Source organism: Cyclopterus lumpus, chromosome 7, assembly GCF_009769545.1.
Source record: "Cyclopterus lumpus isolate fCycLum1 chromosome 7, fCycLum1.pri, whole genome shotgun sequence".
Taxonomy (NCBI): domain Eukaryota; kingdom Metazoa; phylum Chordata; class Actinopteri; order Perciformes; family Cyclopteridae; genus Cyclopterus; species Cyclopterus lumpus.
In genome coordinates this window covers 10,631,980-10,658,715 of record NC_046972.1, presented here as the reverse complement: position 1 = coordinate 10,658,715, position 26,736 = coordinate 10,631,980, and the positions used below count along the sequence as shown (strand labels likewise).

The 26,736-nt window shown below is 41.1% G+C and overlaps 1 protein-coding gene across 1 annotated transcript; it reads right to left on the bottom strand.

The window, feature by feature from the left end:
- Positions 1-51: 51 nt before the first annotated feature.
- cntn3a.2 (contactin 3a, tandem duplicate 2) lies at positions 52-25,316 on the bottom strand. Its single transcript, XM_034537236.1, has 22 exons — positions 25,247-25,316; positions 24,527-24,638; positions 21,085-21,260; positions 19,693-19,788; positions 19,345-19,548; positions 18,422-18,524; positions 17,894-18,078; positions 16,905-17,041; positions 15,698-15,827; positions 15,057-15,207; positions 14,312-14,439; positions 12,875-13,044; positions 11,494-11,611; positions 6,887-7,045; positions 5,627-5,776; positions 5,388-5,458; positions 4,493-4,727; positions 3,840-3,949; positions 2,256-2,442; positions 1,937-2,049; positions 1,612-1,780; positions 52-206 (listed from the first exon to the last, which is right to left on the bottom strand). The coding sequence occupies exons 1-22, from the start codon at positions 25,314-25,316 to the stop codon at positions 109-111; spliced, it is 3,072 nt and encodes a 1,023-aa protein (XP_034393127.1). The 3' UTR covers positions 52-108.
- Between the last annotated feature and the right edge of the window lie 1,420 nt (positions 25,317-26,736).

Sequence of the window (26,736 nt, the reverse complement as noted above, 5' to 3'; positions counted from 1 at the left end):
TGTGGTCACCTCCAAAAATTAGAGAAAAAAACTCAGAAACTTTCACAAATTTGAGGAAAAAAAATACCAATAAGAAGGTTGAAAAACAGAGCGGAGTTTGTCATGGTGTCACGACGTTGACCCGAATGTTGATATTGCGATGGCGATGAGCAGGGAGAGGGGGCAGATGTACACACTCCAGGCTCTGGAGCCGCGGGCACTCATACCTGGAACACAAAAGAAACACAATAAACTAATGTGAAACCTGCTGGAGGAAGCGGATGGTATTCCTCATCTTAAATTGGAGCTCTTAGCTATGTTACCTAGAGACACAGCTGAAAACAGATTAGCATTCTAGCTGAAAATTAGATACTTATATCTCCAAATCATAAATACTGATGTTTCACAGGGGATCTTGAAATGTGGTAAACACTTATTCATGTCCTGGCTTAAGGTAAAATGTGTATTAAGGGAGTTGGGTGTAACGGAGCCTGGTGCAGTTTGCTCTAATCACTAGTTTCTCATGTATGATTTAAGTGAGTCAATTGGCTCCTATGGATCACTGAATATTTTCCTGTAATGACATCCATATAAAACCTGAACCACTTCTGGTGTTTCAGTGCTCCTAGTTTCTATATACACAGCACTTTGTTTTGCCTGCTAATGTGTTTTGCCCACATCTTTTTCTTTACGGTATCTAAAGAGTCTCTGGGAAAAAAAAGTTGCCTATTTTTCAAATGAAATTTAAAAGAAAAGCCATTGTGGAATTCAATCTCTCTCAACTGCTATTTTCAGGAATTCAACACAGAATATCAACAATGCAAATTAGCATTTAGAGCAGAAGAAGAGCCCCCCTGGAGTCCCACAGGACAGTAATAGCCTCTACTAAAAGAGGAAGTCAACCTCTGCGACACAGATGGATTGCGCTGCATATTTCTGCAAAATATGAGGCTGGAAGAGCCCGACGAGGGCGGCTGGGGACACGAGTAATGGTGACTCAACGGAGAACAAAATGTCCCGGTCAGGTTTAAAAAGTGCTAAGTGAATTCATTTACAAGAGCGGGTAAATAATAAAATATAGAAGTTATGAGCAATTGAGGTCCCGGTGAATCAATGTCAAATGTTGCCATGCTGGTGTGTTTCTCTAGAACAGTGGTTCTCAAACGGGGGTACGTGTACCCCTGCGGATACGTGAAGGCACTCCAGGGCTGTATGTGAGATAAAAATAAAAAAACATATTTAAAATGATAATCAATTCAAAAATCCTTTAAAAATAGTGATTTAATAAATATTAAATAAAATATAAGTGTATGTTTATAAATGGAATTTTATATGTTATATATTAAATCAGACATTGATGGCATAGCGCTGTGTATTACACTTTTTTCTTCAACGACAAATTCTTTGCGCTGGTTAGGGTGTACTTAAAAATATTTAAAACAGGGGGTACATCACTAAAAAAAGGTTGAGAACCACTGCTCTAGAACATGGTGGCATCAGCATATTTCTACAAATTGCTACAACTCAATACTGAAAATATTTTTTTTTATTCCATCTGAGAGGCAAGCCAAACTTAAACTAGCCCATGAACTTTCCTGTTTTAACCACCACACCTGTGAACAACGCGCTTACTTAGCTGGTGGATTCGTATGGGATCCGAGGCCGGGCCCAGCCCTCCTTCACTCAGCGTCTGGATGTGGATGACGTAGTCGTCATCTTCCTCGGCGAGGGTCAGCTCTGCTGTTGAATTGGCGGTTGCGAGTGTCTTTACCTCTTTGTGCCTCCGTCTCCTGTATGACAGCTGAATGTTGGGGAGAAACAAGGTGGGTGACACATAGTGCAATGCACTTACAGTCCGACAGCTTCGAGCCAGCCACCATACGGGCACGGTCCATGCTTTCACTCGTAATAGGAATAAACATGCTACTGTGGAGCATATTGAGAGAGTAAAACTCACTTGGTAGCCTGTAACTTCTGACTCTGACTCCGTTGCCACCACAGGTTCCCAGTAAAGAGACAGCTGAAAGCCAATTAGGGTCCATTCGACATTCAGCGGCGGTTGGGCTGGTGCTGCACAATTTCAAAATAATTATTTTCTCAATGTCAGAACAAAAACACACGGCTGTCACTTCATTCGACAGGAAATAATCATTTTTTTCTCTTTTTGGAATTATACTACTTCAAAGGATGACATGAGAAAAAGATATTGTTTTTACCATGTAAACACAAAAATCAAAACACCCGAGCAGAAGGGCATCTTGGGTGCTGTGACCTACGTGGCTTTTTGGTGGTGACGTTGATTGCAGGGAGGAAGGGGCCGGTGCCTGCTGTGTTGAAGGCGCTGACTGTTAAGAAATACTGCGTGTTTCCGGCCAAGCCGCTCACTGTGACGGAGGTTTGGTTCCAAGGCACCCTCACCTTCCCCATGGTCTCTGGTTTAGTGTCATCTTCCCAGTATACCACCTGTTCAAGACAGAGAGCGTGTCATCTGGGATTTAACCGTGATATGTTGTTTGGGATTGGAGCAAAATGTGACATACAGCACGAGTAGTTGATGCCTTGGGAGGAATGTGGTTTTGTTAAAGGGTTGACTGGGTGTATCCTCTTAAAAGAGATCACAATTTTCTTTCACATTTCCTGCAGGATATTTGATCTGACATCATGAAATCCTTTGTTAATGGACTTTTACAAGACCTTGTTGCACGATGTTCAGATACAACTAAGAGAGGGACAATAGGGAGTGAATTATCCTTTTTTCAAATTGATTTTTGATACATTATTTAATCATGAAAAACTACAAAAAAGATTCCATGACAATTTCCCAAAGCATCAAAATTATTATGTTGTCCAACCAGCACTTGAAAACACAAAGGTATTTAATTTACAAAGCATCATATGCTCGAGATGTAGGTCCAGTTTTGCATTTTTGCTTGATGACTGAAACAAGAATTCTTTGTCACTCGACTGATGGATCTATTGTGTAATCGTTTCAGTGGTACAATCAATTTATCAATCTGTGTTGCGTATTACGGAATTTAATATTTATTTTTCCACTAATCAAAATCAGGATGTGATATACATTTCAATTAAAATAAGACAGATCAACTACCAACTTAAGTTACCAATCATAAAATAAGTGACTTTTATAACCATCAAATTGAAGATATAGTATCCTAATCATCTCCCTTTCTGTCATCATTATTCAATGTTAGCTGATGTTGACATTGCGGTGTAGTTCAGATGGGAAATGGAAAAAATTAATAACAACAACATCTTATAATAAAACCCTTTGATCAGCCTGATGATTCAGCCACAAGTATGCAGGTGAGGCAATCAGGCTGTCCCACTTTTTGAAGGTATAAAAGAATGCAACTGCTTTAGCTTGAAAATGTAATTTAATTCATTCCTATTCTATTTAGTGAACAATGAAAAGACTTCACTCCCAGGGTGCTGCTTTGTTAGACTGCAAAAACAAACAACAGAAGGCTGCTTTTGGAATAATTATGCAGTTTTTAGTGCGGGGGCATTTCTTGGTATTCTGCGACGAGGTCTGATGTTGCAGCACAGACCATCATGAGTTCTGTAGCATGATACCCATAACCCATAATTGACAGCCACTTTAAAAAGGCATGTGGACAAGCAATTTCCTTTTGTTCTCTTAAAAGTGCTCTGACATGTTTTCTTTCTGTCGTGTCGGTACAAAGAACGGTTTCATTTTGGCTCTAACAGTCTCCCAACTGAAACTGAGTTTGGAAGTGACGACATTGAGGTACAACAGGGGTGATGACAAGCATTGTAATTGTGTTGCGTGTGTGTGTGTGTGTGAGATTTCTATTTCCATTTAAAAGAGTAAAATGTACCTCATAGCCCAGAACCCTTTCAGGAGAGAAGGAGAGAGCCTGCCAATTCACCTCAATCTCCGAGGCTGAGACACTTCTGGCCCAAACTCCTGCTGGCATCCCGCTTGGCTCTGAAAACAGACGACAAGAGACTGAGCATTGCTGCCTTCTTCCAACAGAGACAGGCAGAACAAATCTCTTGAATTTGTACATTTATGACTGAGCCGCGTTCTTGTTGATCTCTACTTGGAGGATTCATCACACATACACACACACACACACACACACAGACACACACACACACACACACACACACACACGCTGCTGGTAAATAGTCCAACGCTACACTTCAGACTGACCCCCGCTCAGAGGTAGCATAGATCTAAATGCCAACCGTTTTTCACTTCACAATAGCTATTCAACAGAGTGGTGAGATTTGGAGATTATTTGCCTCTCCTTACATAAACATGTTTTTTTTCTGTCCTTTTTTCTTTTCTTTTTTTTTAACCTGTAAAAAGATTTCAACACATTCATTTTCAGGCAAGTCTTATTATCTCTCCAGCACTCTCAGCCCAGTAAATGCAATGAAACCATTTTCATGATCTTTGTCCTTTTTCAAAGACAGAGAAAGCTTTGTAGCTTTGCAAAACCCCCACTCACGGCCATTCCCTCACCAGTCTCTGCAGAGTAGATGGTGACCACGGGGCTGAAGGGACCCTGTCCTTTGCTGTTGTAAGTGCCAACCTTCACATGGAATGGAGAGAAGGGCGCGATGCTGTCGTTGCGGTACACGTAGCGCGATGCACCAGGAGCAGAGGTGGCCACGTGAGTCCAGCTCACTTCTCCAAAGGCGCGGAAAGCAATGATGTAACCAAAGCTCTCACCATTCTGTAGTTCTTCGGGGACAGGCTGAGAGTGAAACACAAAACTATAGTGATATTAAAACATATACAAGCCACTCACGCTCATCCCGCAGCTGGGCTGACACAATCACCACCCACTCATGGTGCCAAAGGAACTGCGTGGCCCACAAATTGCTTTTGTGACCCACCTGACGAAATGAAATGAGCAGTAAAATGCCATTTGAAAAAAAATCTAATCTCATTACAAAATGTCCGTGCAGCTTTTAAAATTGAAAGTTATTTCCGCATTAAATGAAATGAGAAAACTCAAATAATGAGATAGATTTAGCCAACTAATGACTTCTTTAGTATTCACACTATTCTATTATTTTTTGAACACCCTACTCGTTAACTAGATTTGAGCATTGCAGATTTGACTGAACAGTAATTCACCACAGATCCAAGACTCATTAATGACAATAACTGCCAGATGAAGTGTTCTGCTTGTTTATACATTGTTGCTGCCTTACATGCAGACTCTTTAACTAAGAAATTACAACGACTGCAGCGCTAGACTTCAATTGGCCCCAAAATGTATGACAGCCGCAAGCCAACCAGTGCACGGGGTTTGATTTAGTGAGAAATATTAAGCACCTCACTCAAGGATAAAAGTGATTAACTGCAGGCACTTTGTGTAACAGACTAGAGCATAAGACTGATGGCTTACCTCCCATGTGATGACCAGTTCCGATCTGCTTCCACCTCCTCCACCCACGTCACCTGGTGCTGCATCAGGAACTACATAACGCAGACCTCCGTATGAGAAACACTTCAGGCTTGCAAAAGTTTAATGAAATGAGACGGTATTGCAATCCTCAAACCTTTTTATATTTTTGAAGATCACTTACTATTTGATAAGAGGGACAAATATTTGAGGGTGAAAAAAGTGAATCAGTTTTACTGCACCTGCGTCCTCTGTCCTGGTCTTGACTGACACAGGGCTGGGTTCTCCAACCCCAACACTGTTTTTGGCCAAAACCCGAAACTCATACTCCACCCAGGCATTGAGGTCCACCACAGTGGCTGTCAGCGTGTTCCCAACGATTAGCTCTGGGACTGGAATAAAGCACAACACATACGCTATGCAAATAGAAGCATACACGCTGAACATGAAGATTAAAACAAGATAACAAAATCTATACGCAATTACAAAATATTTAAATTAAAAATACTTTTACTTTGTGATAATTGTGAGGTGCATGGTCTGTAAAAGGTCTGCCATGGACATTGTGCCTTGTTTTTCCTTACCTTGTGCAGGAAAACCCTAAACTAACTGACATGCAAGTGTTAAAATGCTGAAAGCTCAGAGGAGGACACTGCTAGCTAACTGCTCCTTAATACTAAGGAAGAGTGAAAGGTGGACGACAAAGGTGAGCTATGTCTCCTGAGAGTGTCCATCCACTCTGCTAGTTTCTACATTCTTCTCTGAAATAACCTGATGGTGAGAGTGAAGTTAAAAGGTTTATAGAACTGAGGGGAACTGCAGGTGACCCATTATCCATTGTCAGGTGAATAGAATGGAATAACAATAATTTATTATAGCATTTAAAACTTTGTTTTCTCTTATTCGCTTATTTAGCAGGGATTGTAGCTAACTACTGTGCGTTATACTTTTTGTATTACGTATTGGTGGATGGGTACTGTACTATTGAGCATTGTTTATGGTTTGTATATTAATTGTATCAGAGACAATTTCTTGGGGGTCTTTTCAACATTTAGCAAATACAAATGAACCTTTTAGGCTAACTATGGCTCATTTACACTTTCTGTTGAACAATGTGAGACAAATAAACTAATAGAATGTATTTTATTTAATGACATTTGTTTGGCAGACCCGTTTGTCCAAAGCAACTTCCAATGGGTACATTCAACCTCCATAGCCTCAAGAGCTCAAGAAGACTTTCACACAGACTGGACTTCAGCAGATGAAAAAGGTTTGGGTTTTGATTGAGGAGGATGTAAAGGTCATTTAAGTGGTTTGGATGAGATCATGTAAAAGCAGCAACAATGACCTCTTGTTCTCTTGAGTAAGACACTGAATCCCGAGCATCACCTGAGCCTTCGTTCTGTCGCTGACCCGACGCTTCGCGGGAAAAGAAATACGAGAATTTCTCTTTGGGGATCCATGAATTATCTGCTGTGGAATACGATGCAAGAATTACCAACCTGTATTAACCCTCTGCCAGCCCACGGTGAAGGGAGTCCGAGTCTGGATGAGGTAATTGGTGATTGGGCTGCCGTTGTCTCTGCCGGGACTCCAGGCCAGCTGGGCTGTGCTGTCTGTCACCTCCTCCACAGTCACAGAGTCTGGAGGACTGGGGGGGCCTGGCTCAATCACAGGAAACGACACTGTGAGGTACTCGCACACGCAGGAGGCACAGACCGGTCTGCAGAATGTGGACGTGAATGTGTGCACTCACATGTACTGCGAGGAAAACATGAACAGCAAAAAAAATATTTGCATAAAAAAACACCTCCACCGAAACTACATCGCTTCCAAGAGGTTACGATGCCTTTATAGCTTGAAATCAACATTAGAAAGAGACGCGTTTTTAAAAAAAAAGCTACAAAATTTATCCTCCAAGATTCAACCAACGTGTATTCCTTCCCTTTCGTGGTCTTCCCAGTAATTGATCGATGAAAAAGCAGCTGGAAGTAGATGCAATGAGTCAAATTAAAAGGTAAAAGATGAAAAAGGGCCTCATAGCCCTGAAGCACCATAGTTGTATCATTTATTTTCATTATCTTACCAATTAAGCATTGTGATGTTTTACTTTAGCCCCATCTTCTGTTTCCTGTTCTAATGAACGTGTCGGCTCATCAGAAATAATAGACCACTAGAGAGCTTTGAGAATAATAACGCCCGTAGCTCCGCTCACACTCCTTACCGCCTCAGAAGAGGTTTTTAATCTCAGGCAAGATATTCTAATTATTAATACGTTAAATTACTATTTTAATACACAACCAATGGTTTATGCAGCATGCACGTCCCACATCTATAAATGCGTGTGTGCTAAACAAGTAACTGCTGAACCACAATTGTTTTTTGTTTACAGAAGCCTTGACCGAGCAGGCGACATACCTTTGGCCTTACAGCCTTGCCTTTAGAGATATTGATCTTTGTAAAACTCATTAGCAGCTCCTGATTAAAAAAAAAAACTTTAATACACTGGCTTCAGTAATACATATTAATGGGGCACACAATCAAGGATCAATTCCTTATCCTCTTAATTATATTTCATTGGCTGAGGCAAGAGGGTGCTGTCAGTGCCTTGAGGGTGTTCAAATAATCTGTTATTAATATGGACAGACTGTCTGGTTTTTTATTGTGAACTTGGCACAGGGAACATTAATATCTGGTTGTATTGTGAATACTTACAGACACAGTGTATTATTTTGCTCTGGACTGAATATTACTCATATGTGTAAGATATTGTAACAATCGTAAGATGGGAATCTGAATAATAGTATAATACAAGTGATAAAAAACCAGACTAAATGCCGTATAGTTGTCATGTTTCCCTATGTACGGCCTTCCAGGAGGACGATGATGGTGATGCAACTGTCAAACAAGCACAAGTGCTCGTCGAGCGGTTTGGATGCTAATGACTATGATGTTATCTGTATAACATGACCTTCTCCATAACCACCACCACCCAGTCGAGTGTTTGCGAGGCCTCGTAGAGTGGCATCTAAACCATTTGCCACTGCCATTGTGAAAAACAAGCATCCAGATGATCACTCAAGAGTCTTTGTGTCAGGAGCGATTATCATTGACCTTCAGTGCCACGAGACGAGTGGAGCGAGACAGGATCGGAAATAGCAACCTGAAAATTGACTGCGCTGCTTTCACTGCCTGATATATTACACAATTGCAATAATGCCAATAACACCAATAACCAGCATTATTGCCTAGTCTGTACATGTTGCTGCGCTCACGCTGGCTCTAACTGAAAGCGTGATCACATTGACACACTCATTATCACAGTCAAATAAGTCCTGCAATATTCACATTGTTGACTTAACATTACAATTTTATGTTTTGAGTCCATGTAAACATCAGCCACTGAGGGAAGAGTGTTTTCTCCATTTAGCCACGCAGAATGTTTTGGTTTAATTTGTCACGGTTTTGAGCTATCTGTCTCGTCTGCTTCCACCCTAAAATAAATGAGCGTCAATGGATTTTTTTATATATGAAGAAATACATTTAAAAAAACTTCACAGCTTTGAATAATACACACAACACAGGATTTGTTTTTGGTAGTTCCTATTGGGGAGAGGGATATTCTTTCAAAAAGTGTGTTTGTTAGTGGCAAAAAGTATGTTGCACAAGTACTGTATTTAAGTACTGTACTTCTAATTTACTACATGTAAGCGGGAAATAGTGTGCTTATTTTTCTCAACTGCATTTATCTGTCACAATACATTGTGCAATCCGTGCTTTTTTCAGCTATCCATGAGTTGTTTAGCAGTTGCCCCAATATTGTGTAAAAAGTAAAAATGTAATACAAAATAAATACAAAATTAAAACAATTTATCTTGCAGATCTTTTTTTCTTCTTCTTCTTTACCAACCCATCAATAATTTCATATCCCCTCAGATATATCTTGTGACCTCCAGGTTGGGAACCACTGGGCACAACTACCTAAAATAGTTAAAGCTACAGTAGGTAAGACATTTTATGCAGAACTCTTACTTGTAATGGAGTATTTATAGATTGTTGTATTGAAGTTAAGGATCTGGGTAGGCTTACTTCTTCCACCACTGGCTATTTTACATTGTATTGAGGTGTTTGCATTCTCAAAAATGTAATGTGACACAACCTGGGCAAATAAAAAAGTACCTTCATGGGTAGATACCACTGGAGGTGAAACATGTTTTCATCTTTGTAAACTGGGTGACCAAAGCCCTGTATCTTGGGTGGTTACTGGAACTGCAAGAATTGAATTGGTGTTGCACATTATTGCAAAGTGTTACCCATTTGAAGTATCCTTTATGGGTCATAGGTATAAGGGTAGTGGAGGTTTCTAAAGAGAATACTTTGCATGTGTTCTGTCAGTTTGTTAGAGGTCTGCAGTTGTGATCAAGCAACGCCATTCTTCGCCCTCAATGACCCGTTTTCTATCCAGCTTCATGCTTTAACGCCCAACATTTGGAGCCGTTCGATCCAAACAATGAGACCTCCACGACAGCTGCCATGAGCAGGAAGTGTAAATAATGGCCAATCTGAATCACAGACAAGTTCCTCCCCAGTCGATACTGGGCCAATCCATTTCCATGGCCTTGATATTGCTTCTGCTTGAGAAACAGACGAATTTCCACTTAGTCCTCAGCCAAAGAAGTGCTTATTAATGGCATTTGCCTTGAAGATCTTTAACATGCCAAGCTGAATCACTGGTGGCTATCCTTACAAGATAAATATATGGATCCAACCATGGCAAATACAGACGCCAAAATCATCCCTCACCTCATCTGACATTTAAGACATTTGCGTAATGTCAATTTGCTGGGCTACTTGACGTATTGATCAAAGCCAGATACCTCCCTTCTCTCACTCTGCACACCACATACAATCTGCCTCTACGCGAAACACAGGACAAAAGTTGCTCTATTTTGTTCTGCCCGATGTAGCTCTTGACAATCGTGTCTCTCTGGAGTTATACAGACTGCATGAGTGAGCACAGACAGGCATGTAAACATTCTACTGCCAAGTGCATTGCCACAATATTGAAAATTGGTCATTAAAAAAAAAAGAGAGAACATTTTTACACAGTTCTGTCAAGTTATCTTCCACAAACATCCCTGAATGCAATACAAAAGGACTGCCAGCCTCCTCTAATATGTAATCAAGTGACTGCTACTAAAAAATAAGCAGGACAAAACAAACTGTGGACTGTCTGATGACAGCCACAATCATTTTCGTGAAGATATGGGCATTTTGATCCAAACCCATTAGAGTTTAAAACCCAAAATGAACATTTATATGCCCTGACCGTCGAGCATTCGTTATATTCTCAGAAATGCATATTACAAGATGTGGTGGCTGGGGCGTGGTTAGGCTCAGCTGCAGGGGGGGAGTGGGGGAGTGGCTCAGGGAACAGGCTTAATTAGCCTCAGCTGCAATAGATCAGGGGAATGCGTCTTGGACCCTATATCAGGGTGCGTTGCAGATGGAGCAGGAGACCGGTAGAGCAGGATCACAATAAAGAATAGTGCCAAACGTTACACGACGCGTGCTCGTTCCTTGGGGCTGGGACCCGGGGATTGTGACAGGACTTGTTACACAAGATATTTATTATAAACAGAGCTTTGTTTGTTAACCCTTACAGAGTACAGACATGTTTTTATTGCTTGTTGTTGGCTACAGCTATTACCCACTTTATAAATATTACATGTCTAAGTGTCCTTGAGCAAGACAGACACTGAACCCCAAGTTGCTCCCAAAGGGCCGGCCGGCGCCTGGCGAAGTGGCTCTGCCTCTCGACGTGTGAGTACGCGTGTGACTGAGAGGCCAATTGTAAAGCGCTTGGTAAGGTAGAAAAGCGCGACACAAGTGCAGTCCATTTACCGTCTACCGATTATAATTTAGTGTAGATTTAATAATTTCCCCCTTTTTCTTTTAACTGATAGAAGAGATATCGACATACTTAGATCTATGCAGTGTACACTTTACCTCCAATTTATTCTTTTTTAAAAAGAGCAACCCTAAAACAATCCTGGCTGTTCGCCCTGTTTTAATTAGTGCCTGTGGAGCGGAGAGGCGCTTTTCTTACCTTTGACAATCAATACAGCCACGGCTGACAGGCTCTCCACGTCTGTGTCCACCACACAGATATATTTGCCGGCATGGTAAAGCTGAATGTTCCTGATCATCAGATCTCCTGCTGTTCTCTACCAAGGAGGAAAGAAAGCTTTATGTAGCATAAAAGATAACAGACCTCCTGACAGCTTATTAAAGAATGTAGTGAGGCATATATAAGGTGCAGTAAATAGCGGTGCCAAAAAACATTAGCAGATCCTGCAGTTATTTAGCGAGCACTTTGCAGAGGAAAATTCCAGCCTGTTTTTCAAAAAACATTTTACAGCGATTTTGCTTGTCTTGACAGTTCTTGGAGTCAAAGCCGTAAAAAGGAAAACATAACGATAAAATCCGGAATATGACACAACATTTTAGTCACATACTTTCAAAATGCGCCGGGATGAAAAGGATCAAATTTTTGCGTCTTACAAGGCCATTGCTATTCCCTTTGCTTTTTACAGAGGTCAACATCCTGACCTTCAAGTCCTGTTGTGAGAAACTACACAAATAAGCTTTTACTATTGAGTTCTGCTGTTTTTTGCTCGACTGGAGAAGAAATAAAAAGGCCCTGTAAGCAGCAAATGGTAAATTAGTGGTAAAATCATTCTCTTGGTATTGGCAGGGAAATGTGGCAGAAGAGCCAACGTGGTTTAATTATGGAAATTAAATTTCCTTGAAGCAGCAAAGTTAAGTTGATAATCTCTTTGGACTGGGGACATTTCTGGGGAAGTCTCTTTTCAGATAGGAACATTGTCAGTCAAACACACACATGAAGAATGGTAATCTCTCAGGGTGTGAGGGTGTTCTGAAAGTGTTTTGTTATTTGAGGCTCTGCCAAGACACCTCTGATGATGTGTATCTGTTATGAGGAGCTGTGCAGCAGGCTATGTTAAAGTAGGAATTAAGAATAATTCAAGAATCAAGATTTTAAAGAATGTATTATTTCACAAGGCTGAGCTTGAGGGGGAGAAGTGTGCTCAAAAAGATGACAACTTGTCACAATGCCAAAGAAACTAATGCTTACCTACATAATGGTGTCGATGTAGAAAGTATATTTTGACATGGCATAGCTATGTTTTTACTCACAAAAGTACAAGCCGAGTGGGGCTGGATGATCTAATAGTCGAAAGATGTTCATATTCCAACAGCTTAATATGCCTCCATGGACACTTTAGAATTGCCAAAAATGATGGTATCACACCCATTGCAGCAAAACTAGCCCCAGTAAATCTTCATGATGTCAAACCACAAGCTGTCTCTTTTAACTAATGGCACGGATGAAGTGAAGCAAGACAGGAAGAGGTGCCAACTGCCCATTCACACATTCTGAAGAAGTATGACTGCGGGTCACTCACCCCGCCCACTAGCTCAAAGTGACCGTCTCCCTTGGCGATGAGTTGTCCGTTGAAGGCCCAGGAGAAAGAAACGTCAAGGACGGGGTCACTGGCGACCTGACAGGGTAGCACGATGCTCTCGCCCACAATGATCTCCATGTCCACTGGCCCCTGGGTGATTCTGGTTGGATCTGCCCCAGACAAAATGAAGAAAAAAAACATTGTGAGAGGGAGTCATTTCTGACTGCCAATCTCACACAGAGCATGAGACATTTAATTGTGAGATGAAACGAGATGAGCAGCGTATTGTTGTTGTTTTTTTCCTGAAATAGCAGCTCAATAGTGAGCCAACACTTAGGAGGCCATGCTATGTAATACACTGAGTCACAGGCACAGTATTATCTATATAAAGGAAGGTCTCATGAAAGTCTAAGTCGAATAATGGGATAACACGCAGCCTGCCACTACTAAAACGGCCTAATACTCCAGGCTGACACAGCTAGAATAATCTTCTCAAATCCTGATAGCAATTACAATACACTGCAGATCAGATAAAACTTCATGTAATGGGCTGCTCTGTGCATCCACGACCAAAATGAAGGGCACTGCTTCAAAGCCTACAATAGCAATCATTGGGCTAAGTCTGTCGTGCTTCAAAAGTCAAGATTATGAATCTGCTGGAATAAAAAAAAACGAAGGTGCAGCACAAAAGGAAGAGAATGAGCATGCCGAGGGATGTAAAAAGTGTCCCCTCAGTTCTTAGGCTGGTGATAATCAATGTCTGGGTCATGGCGCTGTGTCGCTCTGTGTCATTATGGCCTTGGAAAATAACCCAGCCATTTAAAAAAATAACAGGCCTGGGCAGTTACAGCGGCAGACGCTAGCGTTCAGCACATTAATAAAACCAATAAGAGAACACTCAACTATCACTCCACTGGAAACGCGCTCGACAATAACAGCATCTGTAACACCTCCTCACTAGTGCTTTCATTGCCTCCACTCAGGCCACAACATTTGTTGCAGTAAATTGGTTGTTTCAAATGCTTTGAGGAAAACAATGATAGAGTATTTTCTCAAACACCTTCCAAGTGCATCATTGCAGCCGCTCAAAATAATTCTACTGAAAGACAAGAGCAAGTTGCACTTGAGTTTGCGTAACCACTACACCCCCCTTGAATGAATGAATAAACACAAAAATGACATTTAAAAAATTTATCTAAAAACATTTAAGGCTGTTGCTTAATTATGTAAAGTCCCTCGTGGACAGAGAATTCCCTCGTTTTGACAAACTCCTCAGAGCAAAACCTGAAATTTGTTTATGTTTCGACCCACCAGTTATTGACTCAAGTCCTCACGGTACAGTAGCTCTCCCCTGCATTAATCCATACTGAGCGACAAATTCTGCTTACTAAGTGAGATGCACAAGCATTCATTCTGCTATTTCACAGCCGAGCTTACCGGTAACAAGGAGCCTTCCAGTTGTGCTCGACATGCCAAATCTATTCCTAGCGAAGCACGTATAGCTGCCTGCATCAGACCTGCTCACGTTGGCAAGCCTCAATGTTCCATCTGGGGAAAGTGTGATCCTGTAGGAGGGCACACACACAGACAGCAGTTTGCAATACAACTTCCAAGATCCAAATATATATATATATATATATATATATATATATATATATATATATATATTTTATAGATAGATAGATATATACTTTATTAATCCCCAAAGGGAAATTTGTTGTCATCATAGTAGCGCCCAACACTTTACAGACACCAAATGGAATAGACTAAATAAACTAAACGCACAAAATAAAATATAATATAAGAACAGGGATGACAGATATATACAAAATAAAATATATTTAAAAAAAAAAAAAAAAAAAAAAAAATATATATATATATATATATATATATATACACACACACAATAGAATACAAATAACTGTGCAGTGTGTAAGGACATTAAATTAAATTAAATGTAAACAGAGTGTGCAAAATATATATACACAATAGAATACGAATAACTGTCCATCATTAGATAAACTCAGATTCTTGTTTTGTCTACATGTCAATGACTACGTCTTCATAGACATCGAGCAGTTTGTGTAAGTGCAGTGAATATGAACCAATTAGACTTTGGTAATGGTCAACTTTGAACAGTCATCGATCCAATGGCCTCATAGAAGTGGTCTCGGAGCATCACCTGTCACTGGTGTGGATAGGCAGGTTTCCTTTCTTCCATAAAATGCTGGCGATGGGGTAGGCCTGGGGTTTACACTCTAAAGTCACCGTGGTTCCTGCCTTGGCTTTGAGCAAAGCTCTGAGGACGTTCCCTGTGAAGTCTGGAGGAGAGGCTGTGTGGAAATAAACTGTTTTTAGGACCGCAGCAAATCTCACGGGGAATTTGAGGCACGCTTCAGTTCGATCTGCAAAAATCATCAAATCGTAAAGTAATGGAGACAGACATTTGAAACATTTGCGATGGAGGGGAAAAAAAAGAAAATATAAATGCTGGAGATTCTTATTCTATTTTCAATGTAGAGAATGGATTCATGAGGACATCTGTCCAAAACATATTGTATCTTTTGATTGGTTTTACTGTTTATTATTGTTAAACTGGGAATTCGGTATCAATCCCCCCCAACCTCACCTTAACATCAAAGTAAATCAGGATATCGTGAAGGGGAAAAGATTTTTTTAATGTGTTTGGCCCCACAAAACCCTCTTTGCTGACCCCATTATCCGCTAATCCAGATAACCTTTAAGAATGACAGTAAAATAACCTTTAAGATTCTTTGACAACAATGATTGGAGGATTTAAGGGAGAGATAAATGCCATCCTACCTAAAACCATTAGTTCAGCAACGAAATATATGACGCCGTGTTTATTCTCAGCCACACACTGGTACATGCCGGCGTCGGCTAGTGTCAGCGCCGCCACTGACAAGACTCCATCCTCCACATGGATTCTGTCCTGTGAAGAAAAGGATGAAAGAAAGCAATTATTGCTTCAGCCTTAAAAAGGTAGCTTTCCCTCTGGCAAAGCTCAATAAGCATCGGATTGGTTGAGAAGCATTGTCATTGGGCGTAGATCAAATCGGGATTATGTTGCAGTGAATGAAACAACAATTTTGTTTCCCAAACATGTTTGTTCTCTCAATCTTGTAAAGCAGTCTTTACAGCTTGTAATTATATCCTGTAGTGACAACTGAGCATTAACACTTGTGTATGGGTGGCTAAATGAAAGGTCCTGTTAAAAAAGTAATTTATTTTTCCATGCATCATCAGACATTATTGATTGACAGATGTTGTTTGAGGAGCTACATGTAAGGTTTTTGCTCAACGAATCCCAGTCCAATCTTATATTATTTTTGTTTTGTGTGTGAGTGGTTTTATGCTCTCCCTTCGATATATCGAACATACAACTAGACAATACTGCTCTTTTAACAGCAATCAAATGCTGATCATATTCTAAATCTTGCAACTGTAATTATATTCCTAAAATCTAATTAAAGAATAGCATTTTAGAAAGTTTTTTTAATGACAAAATCAGACTTGCTCTGAGCTTTATGAAATGCTACTGAGAAAAAACAACAACAAGTCTAGTTTAGGTCAAATCAAGTTTAACGCTATGTATTTCCCTGGTGGTCTGGGGTAAGGTGTAAAGTGGTAAACAGAATATTTCACAGTAGATTAAACCCATTGTCCCTAAATCTGGAGGAGCAAAAACATGCACCATGAATTATAAAAAACAACCACCGACTCTCCATTCAGATGAAATGGAGCAATCTCCCAGGGACTACACTGATCCACTCTCTAAGACTGTGTAATCTGCCAAGGTAGAGCAGAATAAGAGACAGTTACATCCATGTCTCCTCACTGGCACCCCTCAGATGTTTACCCTCTCCTCTCATCTCGCTCTGAATTGCACTTGGAAAAACCGCCGCGTGTTTGACGCCGGGCTCTCTAAAATGAAAGGATGAGTTGAAGCTGCGGATTAAGTCATTAAAATGAAACATTGGTAGGTGGCAGAAGACAGGCAGTAATTCACCCCTGAGAGTAGCTGTTGGCCGTTCTTCAGCCATGTGTAGGAGGGTTTGGGCTTGCCATTGGCTCGGCACTCCCAGTACAGTCTCTCCTCTATGGCCAGGGTTGTGTCCTTCATGGCCTGCATCCACTGAGGCTTGGCTGAGGGAACAGAAATATAATCACCAGGGGGGGGGGAGGGGGGACAGATTTTGAAGGAGCAGTATTATCTCACCAAATTTTCCTCATCCAAAATAGTTCAAAGGAAAGCGTGCGGAGATTGACAGAAATAATAAATAAATCAAATAAGTGGAAATCATAAAGCTTTGGGAGAACGGGTTTGTCTTTAAAGAGGAGAGAGGAGTGAATGTAGGGTATCACTCAGTTTCATCACTTAATGTGTCAGCAGCCTGTGGGAACTCAAGATTAGCACGAAACAATGCGCCACAAATCAGAAAGCTCTCAAGTGCACCCGGCGTCTCCACTCTCCCCACCCAACCTGTCACCTTAACACACTTCTGTGTATAATAAAGATCACCCCGGCCTGTTTCCCATCCGGCACACACAACTCCCGTAGCTTCATACCTCTTACATATATATAGCTTTTCAGGAATTTTCATGGGTAGAGGGGTTGTGCTCATAATAAGCGCAGCTCACTTCGCAGGCACTTTACATACCATCAATTCCAATTTCAAAGGTGTAATTTTCCCTCTCTCACAAATTCACAGTGGCTGAGGTGAGCCAGGAACCCACAAATGTAACTGCTGGAGTCAAATTAAACAGCGCTTATTATCCGAGCAGAAGGTAATGCCTTTGTCTCCGCCCGTACATGTAACAATGAGCTGTTGGGATTATAACTATTATCATATTACCAACTCTCAAACACTTCAACCACTTCTTGATGTCACATGATAACAGCAACAGCAGGATGGATGGAACCGAACAAAGAACACAACTCCTCATATCAGTAGGATGTCTTAGTCGTCTTAGCCAGCCAAACAAAAGGCTCCGTACCATAGAACGCCAGTCGACCAGTGGCTATGTTCTTGCCCATCTTGTTCTCAACCACACACTCGTATCCTCCTGTATCGTCCTGCTGGAAGCTGGGGATCTCCAGCACCGCATTTGAGTACTTCATTTTGACTTTGCTGGGGAAGGGAACGCCGTTAGCCCTCTTCCAGGTGATTTCTGGGACTGGGCTGGAAGAGACAGAGGAAGAAAACCTCAGCAGAGATTCTGATTCAAGTGCTTTACAAGATTGTCACTCGGGTTGCAGGTGTAATAATCCGACTGCCATAAAGTATTTGATTGAGCTTAAAAGCCTTTTCACTGTATTTTTTTTTTTTTCTGCTGATGAATGGTTTGGAGTTAACCCGATCCAACAACTGAAAAAAGCTGCCTCACAAGGCTTTCAGACCAATCATGTCTTGACGCCACATTCTAAGAAATATAATTGCCACGGTAACTTTAGGATATAGAAATCCAGGTCTGGAATGAAAGACAGCAGAAGATTGAAAACATGCTTCAAGGCATTCAGCTTACTTCCCGAGGGCGAAACACTCCAGCGTAACTGTTGATCCTTTTGCGGCGGGTACATTGTCTGGGAAATTAACTTCTATTTTTGGCTCGTATTCGCCCATCACTCCTATGAAGAGCAAGCACAAGAACTTGCTCAGTCTTCCATTATTCATGACTTACAGGCAATACGGCTTGCATTACGGACCAAACAATAGCACTGTACAACTAACAGAGGAGAAATAAAAGACACATGAGCAAACATTCCCTGATGGGTAAACTCAAAGTAGTACATCACTTAAATGTGCAGTCGCAAGAGCGCAGTGAAATACCAGCAAGGAATAATTTGAGTGGAATTTGAAATCTTGTTGTTGTTTTTTTTTCAGCTAGTCTGGCTGTTTATCTATTATTTCAAAGCTTGAGTGGGCAACTGCTGGTGTTTTATTGTGTGCATCAGTGTTTAAGACCAGGATAAGAAATTGATGCGATGAGATTTAAATCTACTCAGCTGCATGTACAGTACACTGAGTGGAAACCAACTGGTTGAGCCACCAGAACACTCAATGTAATGGTCGTGTGACGTATGGCTCATGTTTAATTCATTCCAAGGCAATCTTTATTCACTCTTTCTATGAAGGCGTAACAGAGAATAGAACAACAGAGCAAAGAGAACTGGCTTGAGCACAGGGAAAGCTTTTAAAAGGGAATGCAAATTATAAAAAAGCAAAGTCAGCAAAGAAGAGATTTGGGTGCTTTGTTTGCTGGCCTACATTTGACGAGCAACTATTTACTTACAAGCATTAGCGCTTGGTGCCTCAACCACAGTGAGGCACGACAGGACAAAGAGCACTCATGCAAGTACGATGATTAAAGCCATCTTGAAAGGAAAGGTTCTCAATACAAGGCTGAGAGGCGTGCTTGTCAAATCATGGCCGTGGGCTGTGTCTTACCATCTGTCCTGAGGATCAGAGACGTGGGTGAGCTCTGAACTTTGCCCTTTGTGATGCTGTTCATCACGACACAGGTGTAGTTACCCACATCAGAGGGCTCCACCTTGGCAACGTAAAGGTTTCCCGTCTGCTGGGAGACGAAACGCCGACTGTCTTGTTGAACAAAGTACGGGTACTCATTGAAGACCCACGCATACGTAAGGTCTGGGAGACAAACAGGGACACAAATGAAACGACCGTGGTTAGAATACGACGTGATATTAGATGGGATTATTAAAAAGGTGGACACGATTGCACTTTAATCTACACGACACCAGAACTTTAAAGAAGTGCACGGACAGCGATTACCTCCTGAGGAAGTGGGCGTTCCACAAAGAAGCACCACTCCTTGTCCCTCGCGGACTGACACTGCGCTTCTGGTGTGGACTTTGAAATGATCTAAGTCTGATGGGGAAACAAAACATGAAAAGAAAGATCACCGCAGGATCTCACATATCAGGCTGGAAACAGAGCTGAGCAAAAGCTTTCATCAAGACACTGGCACAGGGCCATAAGGAAACTGTCATGAGAATTGCACTTCGGCGAATGCCTGAGAGAGAGAGGGAGAGACACCGAGAGACAGAAAAGTGCCTGTTCATATGAGGTTTTTTTTTGTAAAGCACACATATTAGCTCAGGACCTGAATGCGATATTAGAACTAGACTAGTAAAAAACAGGTTATAACTCCAGTTGTGTACATGTCTCAGTGACCGCTTGAGCTTGGCATGTCGGCATCGGCTGCAAATCCTAAACCATAAGTGTCTAACAGGAATACATCAAGACCAAGGTGGCTAAAGCTATGGTATAATGTAGTATTGTATAGCTGTAGTATGTTAAAGTAACGATTTATTATTATTATTCTATCAGCTTACATAGAAAGCACATAATAGCAGTATTATCATATATGTTTTCCAGTGCATGCTTATAGTGAAAGGATGAGGATCACAAAAAGCGCACACACATTTTCCTACCTACGCCTGGTGGTATTTAGCCACGCAGGTATAACTCCCGTTTACTCTGTACAATCCACAGACTGAATCAGTTTCAAATTTTTCAGTTGGACTATATTCATTTGAAGGTGAAAATAGGTAAAACTTTTATCAGAGAGGCGTGTAGATAATATATTGTAACCAAGAAATTATTTGTGCAAACACTTATTGTGGTTGAGTTTTTTCATTTCTTAATTAATTTGAGATTTTTTTTCTGGTTTCACCACCAAATAAATGTGATGAGAGAGAAATCACAGTTTGTATATACAGTCTTATTTTTGTGGCAATGCAGTTGTTTTAAAAAACAATGTTTGGAGTTTCTTTTCATCATTTGTGTTACTCTTCGTTCTTATGTTGGGAGAAAGAGGCAACTATATTTTCAGCCCTTATTGAGGTATTCTTCATGCACTACATTTAGGAATTAGGTCGACTACTTTACCCCAGAGTACATCCAATAAAACACGACCGACCTTTGACAGAGCTAAGCAAGGGAACGTGAAGTAGTCATTCTTAGTTTGGATGTACGATCATAAGTAAAGAACATCACACTCAAACTGCCCCCGTGTTACTTCAGCATCTATTGTGGCAGCGCTCATAAATATTGCAAATATCAACCACCTAGTTTGGCATGTGTCGGCATTATTTGCTAAGTGCAGTGTACACTTCCATACAATTTCTTCATAAAAAGTGACAAACGCTGACTTCAACTTACAGGCAAACTGCAGACTTGCTCTCCTGCTGAGGATGGCTCCTACAGTGTTGAACGCCATACACTGGTACATTCCTACATCCTGGTAGCGGTCCAGACTGCTTATAATGAGGTTGCCCCCAGACAGACGCCGCCGGCGATCCAGGCCCAGATTTATGAGAGTCCCATTCAATGACCATCTGCGAGGGCAAAGACACCATCAGTCCTTGGCAAAACACACTGTCCCCTTCTTTCCACCAACCGAGGTGGTCTGACAGGAGGCGAGTGGAGAACACAACTCCCTTGAAGCAAGAATAATACACTGTACATTTGTGCCGGTGTCGAAGAATTCGCAGGTTGAAGCGAGAACAGCACGAACTTTAAGGTTGTAATTTTTTTCATTTCATTTCTTTTCCTGCACCGCTTCAACTTTCCAAACAAAGTTTCAAAACAAAAGTATTTTCTCGAGTCTTGTTTGAAACTTTGTTTGGGAAAGTATTTTTCTTCATGTCATGAAGAGTAAGTTGGAACAGACACATAATAAATAAATGTGTGTGTAGATCTGTGAAAAGTAAATAAAAGGATAAGCATTTGAATGTTCTCTGTTGTCTTCTTTTGTTTCAGTCCTAAATTGTTTTAGCCGTTTTTATAAACTGCAAGTTCTTGATGATTTCATGCTTTACCTATAATATTCTGCACATGTTCCACGATTGTTGCATATTGTTTTGTCCCTGTAATTTAGTTGTTCTGTAATCCATAATGCTATAACATACTCTCATGCTATTGGTTACGTGTTTATATAACCCTTACAATGCACATTTCTTATTTATATTGTATATTTCTGTTTCTTTTCTATTTTTCTTTATTTTGCTCTACCACTATTTGCTGCTGCAGCTATCCCATTTTCCCCACAGGGATCATTAAAGTTTAATCTTGGAGTATCGCACACAAAGCTGTCTTCGGCTATTTAGGGGAAGCAGGAGATAAAGGTTTTAGAAGCCATCCTAGATATTATCATCAGTCTTAACCATAATCACCTCTTCCCTGTCACATTATATTTACATAATGTGACATTATTCCACCTTTGACTTCTCATTAAGACAAAACATTAGCACTTGGCAAGAGGTAATACTGGGCTTGTGTAACAAAGGATACCTTTTATGCTTCCTTTCACCTACCATCACATCCATCCTTATGAAAAAATACTTTGCACAGCAGGTTAAGATTGTGTTATCAAATAAACGAAGATAAACAAAGGACCTAAAAGAACTCTCAACAACATTAGATTAATTAATTGATTTAAAAAAGCCCCAATATTCAGCAATAAAATACTTTCTTCCACAACAATCACCTCTTTATAAATGCTCTTCCGAAATGGAGAATTGGTGGGTTCAAGGACACAGCACTGTTCCATCACTGCTCTCAAAGCATACAAATTATCAATTTCCTACCTTCAGCCATTCTGCTATTCTACTTCACTTAAGTGGAAATGAAAGATGTGGAGGCCAACGTTCCAGAAGCTTTCAAGTCTAACCTCCAAAATAATTTCTAAAAGAATATCCAAAACCATTGAATGAGTGCTAGCTGACATATTCCAGACACCTATACTTGATATTGGTTGTTCTGTATGTATTGGAGTTAACCCTATTTCTTAAAGGCTATAGAGCTATGTACTTTTCTGTACAATGAATACTATATTTGGCTCGGCTAGTGTTACATCAATATGTGTGTTTAGATGTTTGTGTCCACTCGAGTGCATTCAGCTCTTTACCCAATCTTATTTATCCAAGAGTCACCATGTATCTTTACCCAAGAGTCACCATGTATCTTTATCCAAGAGTCACCATGTATCTTTATCCAAGAGTCACCATGTATCTTTATCCAAGAGTCACCTGCATTGGGCAGGCGATCGAATAGCAACTCCAAAACCAAATGACCCTGCCTGAGACTCGTTTGTGAACACATATTGTCTGACCATCTGACCGCATAGAGACTCAGGTATTCTGGATCATCCTGCTGCCTCAGGCTTCAAACTGCATGTCAAGTAAAGGTATGGCATGTCACCAAAAAATAAATAAAATGCATCTTTTTTTTTTACGATCCGCTGAGGAGAAGATTCTTTTCCATAAGATGTGGTTTTCTCCCATCAGTTATTATGCCGCTGCGGTGTGCCTACTATGACAGTCTCATCTCTTTGTGAGTGACAGGATTGGCAGAGGAAAGGCGAAGGGGGAAAGGAGAGGAGGGGAGAGGGAGCCGTGTGAGCCTATTTACACTTCAAGAGAGGAGCCAGAGAGGTGTCGAGGACTTGCAGAGCCCAGCACAGCCAGCTTGACAAGACACCACGTTAAACATGCTCGTCTCACCTTTAATCAGGACATGGAAATACCTGGTCTCAGGCGGTGGAATGTGAAAAGCCTGAAATAATGAGTGTACACACTCCAAAACCGCCATTGTTCAGCTCGTCTGTCCGGGCTGTTCCGCAGTAACTCTGCTGCAGAACGCCAAAGACACTTGTAATCAATGCCTGCTTGGGCCAACTGGTGTCTAGCGACCTGCATTGGTCTCACAGTGTTGTATGACAGGAGATTTAAAGATGCATTAAGATGCTGCACGTGTGTCGCTAAAGATAATATCTGGCGAGTCGATATGAGTTAGTAAAGCCATAATCAGTGTCTGTGTGCATCTCCGTCTCATATGGAGAAAAAGCAAAAGGAGAGCAAACACCTGCCTATTGCATAGGAACAATCTTTATACTTTCTCATTCACAGCACTATTAACTATTGTTTCATCATTCCACTCAAAGCATAACAAATTAGCTATTCCTTTTCTTCACATGTCTTAGGGCTGGGCGTAAAATCAAATATCACAATGTTTTTGACCAACATTAATACCAATATTGCAACGATATTGTAAAGTTGACCATAGGCTGACCAATATTGACAAAATGATCAATAATAATAATTAGTAATGACGATGTGAATAAAGGCAAATAATAGAACAGTTAGGTCAGTCTGGTAAAATGACATCTCTTTGCTGTAATGCAGCCTTTAAAACCAGGAAAAGACAACCCGTATGCCATATTACTAAATCCAACAACTAACACACTAACTAGTCATCGGTTATGTGAATAGGGTCTTATGTCCCCAAGCCCCAAAAAGGTACTTTACATTAAACACGGTCCTCTCAAGACACAGAGTGCCTTCAGTGATGAGAGTGAAGAATAAAGAGAAGCGAGTGCTGCTGATTCTTTGCTGGAGTCCCTCTGAGTTTGAACAAAGAAAAGCAATACATTTGGATGGTTACTACCGACTAAATAAAATACAGCATTTTTGTGGTGCAAATTTAGTTTTTGTAATGCAGTTGTGAGACATTATTGACTTTCACTTGGTTTAATAATTAAAGTAACCACAAATTGGAACTCTTACCGCTTCCACACACTTGAATAACTTGAATGTGGTCTCACCTGTACTGAGGAGGTGACGTTCCCTTTGCGTCACAGGTCAGAGTAGCTTCTTCTTCGATGGAGTCGATAGGAATGAACAAGTCACCTGGCTCCATCCTCCATCTTGGACCATGTCCACTGTCCAGACAATCTGTCAGAGAAACAGTAACAGCCTGAGTGTAACGATACAAAAAATGTGCAGTTTTGGCCATCATAATTCCCTGTTCTTCTGGGGGATATAGGATATTCAGGTCTAATAGAGAGGCTCTCTCACAATGGAATATTTGGCATTACTGAAAATGGGAAGTGAGGAAATACTGTACATTTCAATCTCGAAGTGCAGATTCTTCTGAGAAAACCAGATGAAAAATATGGATAGTATGCCATTCCCATGCATTTAAAACAATAGCATTTCCATATGATGAAAGATCAGTCATCCATTGGTAAATTGCTATACATTACAATGAGTTTTAATCCTTTTCTTTGCTGTGTGGTTTGTGTTAATGAAATCAAGGACAACATCAAAGAAAAAGAAAGAAACCTCTCGGGTTACAATCACAGCGTAGAGTGAAGAAGAAGATTGAGAGTATTGTTTCTGTGTTGTGAATGGAAGTCAATACTGAGGAGTGTCCCTTTAAACCTGGGCCATCCTATCATCTCTGACACTGACATGATTTTCACCTCTTCAGCTATTATTCCGCAACTGTAAATGTCCAAACGGGAAAGAATCATTACTCATATAAAAAGGTAGTTTACCTGCCAGACAGTCGATGATTGATAACAGTAGAAGCTGTTTCCATGGCAACATCATCTTTGGCAGCCAGGGGCAAATGGGACTTTCATCCAATAAGCTTTGAAATGGCACTTGTGTTCTCCGAGAGAGGGACGCTTGACCTGATGGAACAAGGACTTTGTTGTAAAACACAAAACTCTGCGAACCCCCAATATTGTTGTCCCACTTTCAACATTATGTTTTGTAATCATCCATCAGTAAAAGACAGGGGAAGTGTACATTTCAGCAGTGGAAATATAGCTATGATCAAATTGTATTTGGGGTTTGGTGCAAGTCTCATTACTTCTGTCCATTCTCACATTTCTGACCAGTGAAGATCCAGGAAGTGTCATGTTGTGGTGGGCTTTGGCCAACTTGCTGTCAGAGATGTCTGAGGGTGATACCAGAGGCATATGGGAAGAAGCCCATGCCAATCTATTAGGGAGGCGACCAACGCCTTAGCTCATCCTTCACTTGGACGGATTCACTCTGGCTGCCTTAGGAGACTTGGACCTGGGAATTGGGTGCCATCCAATCAATTAGATTCACCCACCGCAGCATGTGTCTCCCCACATGCTGCGGTGAATCAAGACAGCCTGATGAGGAAGCCATTCCATCCAGGTCCATAATCAAGGGCAAGTGTCTGTCTGCTTGTAACATGTGCTGCAAATTGCGATGCACCAACTTCTTGCAGGAGACTGAGCGAGTAATGATGCAATTATGGAATGTCATAAACATATACACAACAAAGAACCAGCTAGAACACAGCAGCTGAGTGAGCAGATACACGCACATCCACGTGTGCAGCGTACATGCAGATTAATGTACAACAATGTGTGCCTGCATGAAAGCATGTGAATAAGCCGGTCTGCACACACACACACACAATTCTTCAAGAGGTGTTCAAGATATATTAAGGGCAGAGACAGATAATAACACCAATCTGCTAAATGTCACACAGCCTGCATACACCTACACGCCAAACTCACTTTCTCACCGCGTGAACAACGTGTATAACACCCTGGCTCCCCCCCCCCCGCCGCCACCACCACCACCACCACCACACACACACACACTCACTCGCTTCCCATTTAGAAGACATAAGCCGTGATGTGCGGCTCATTTAGGGCCTAATCTTGGGCCGAGCCCGGTTCAGAGCGCTACTTATTGAGGGTCTAATTGTTTGTCAGCTGCCTGGATGTCAAATAGACACGTGGGGTCTCAACTAGAATTTTCTTCCCTACCTTTCATGTGTGCTCGGTCCTTTCTTCTTCCACCCAAAGTCTGCTAAATTGGATTGGTACGCTTCCTCTCAAGACGAGTCCTGCATGCCAAACCTCAGTGATAGGCCCAGTGTGCAAACTGCTGGCACCTCAGGACTGAGGATTGGTGTGTGGAAGAAGGTACAGTGGGTATTACACTATACTGTCGACTATGCATGTTATGGTTTGCATCTGTA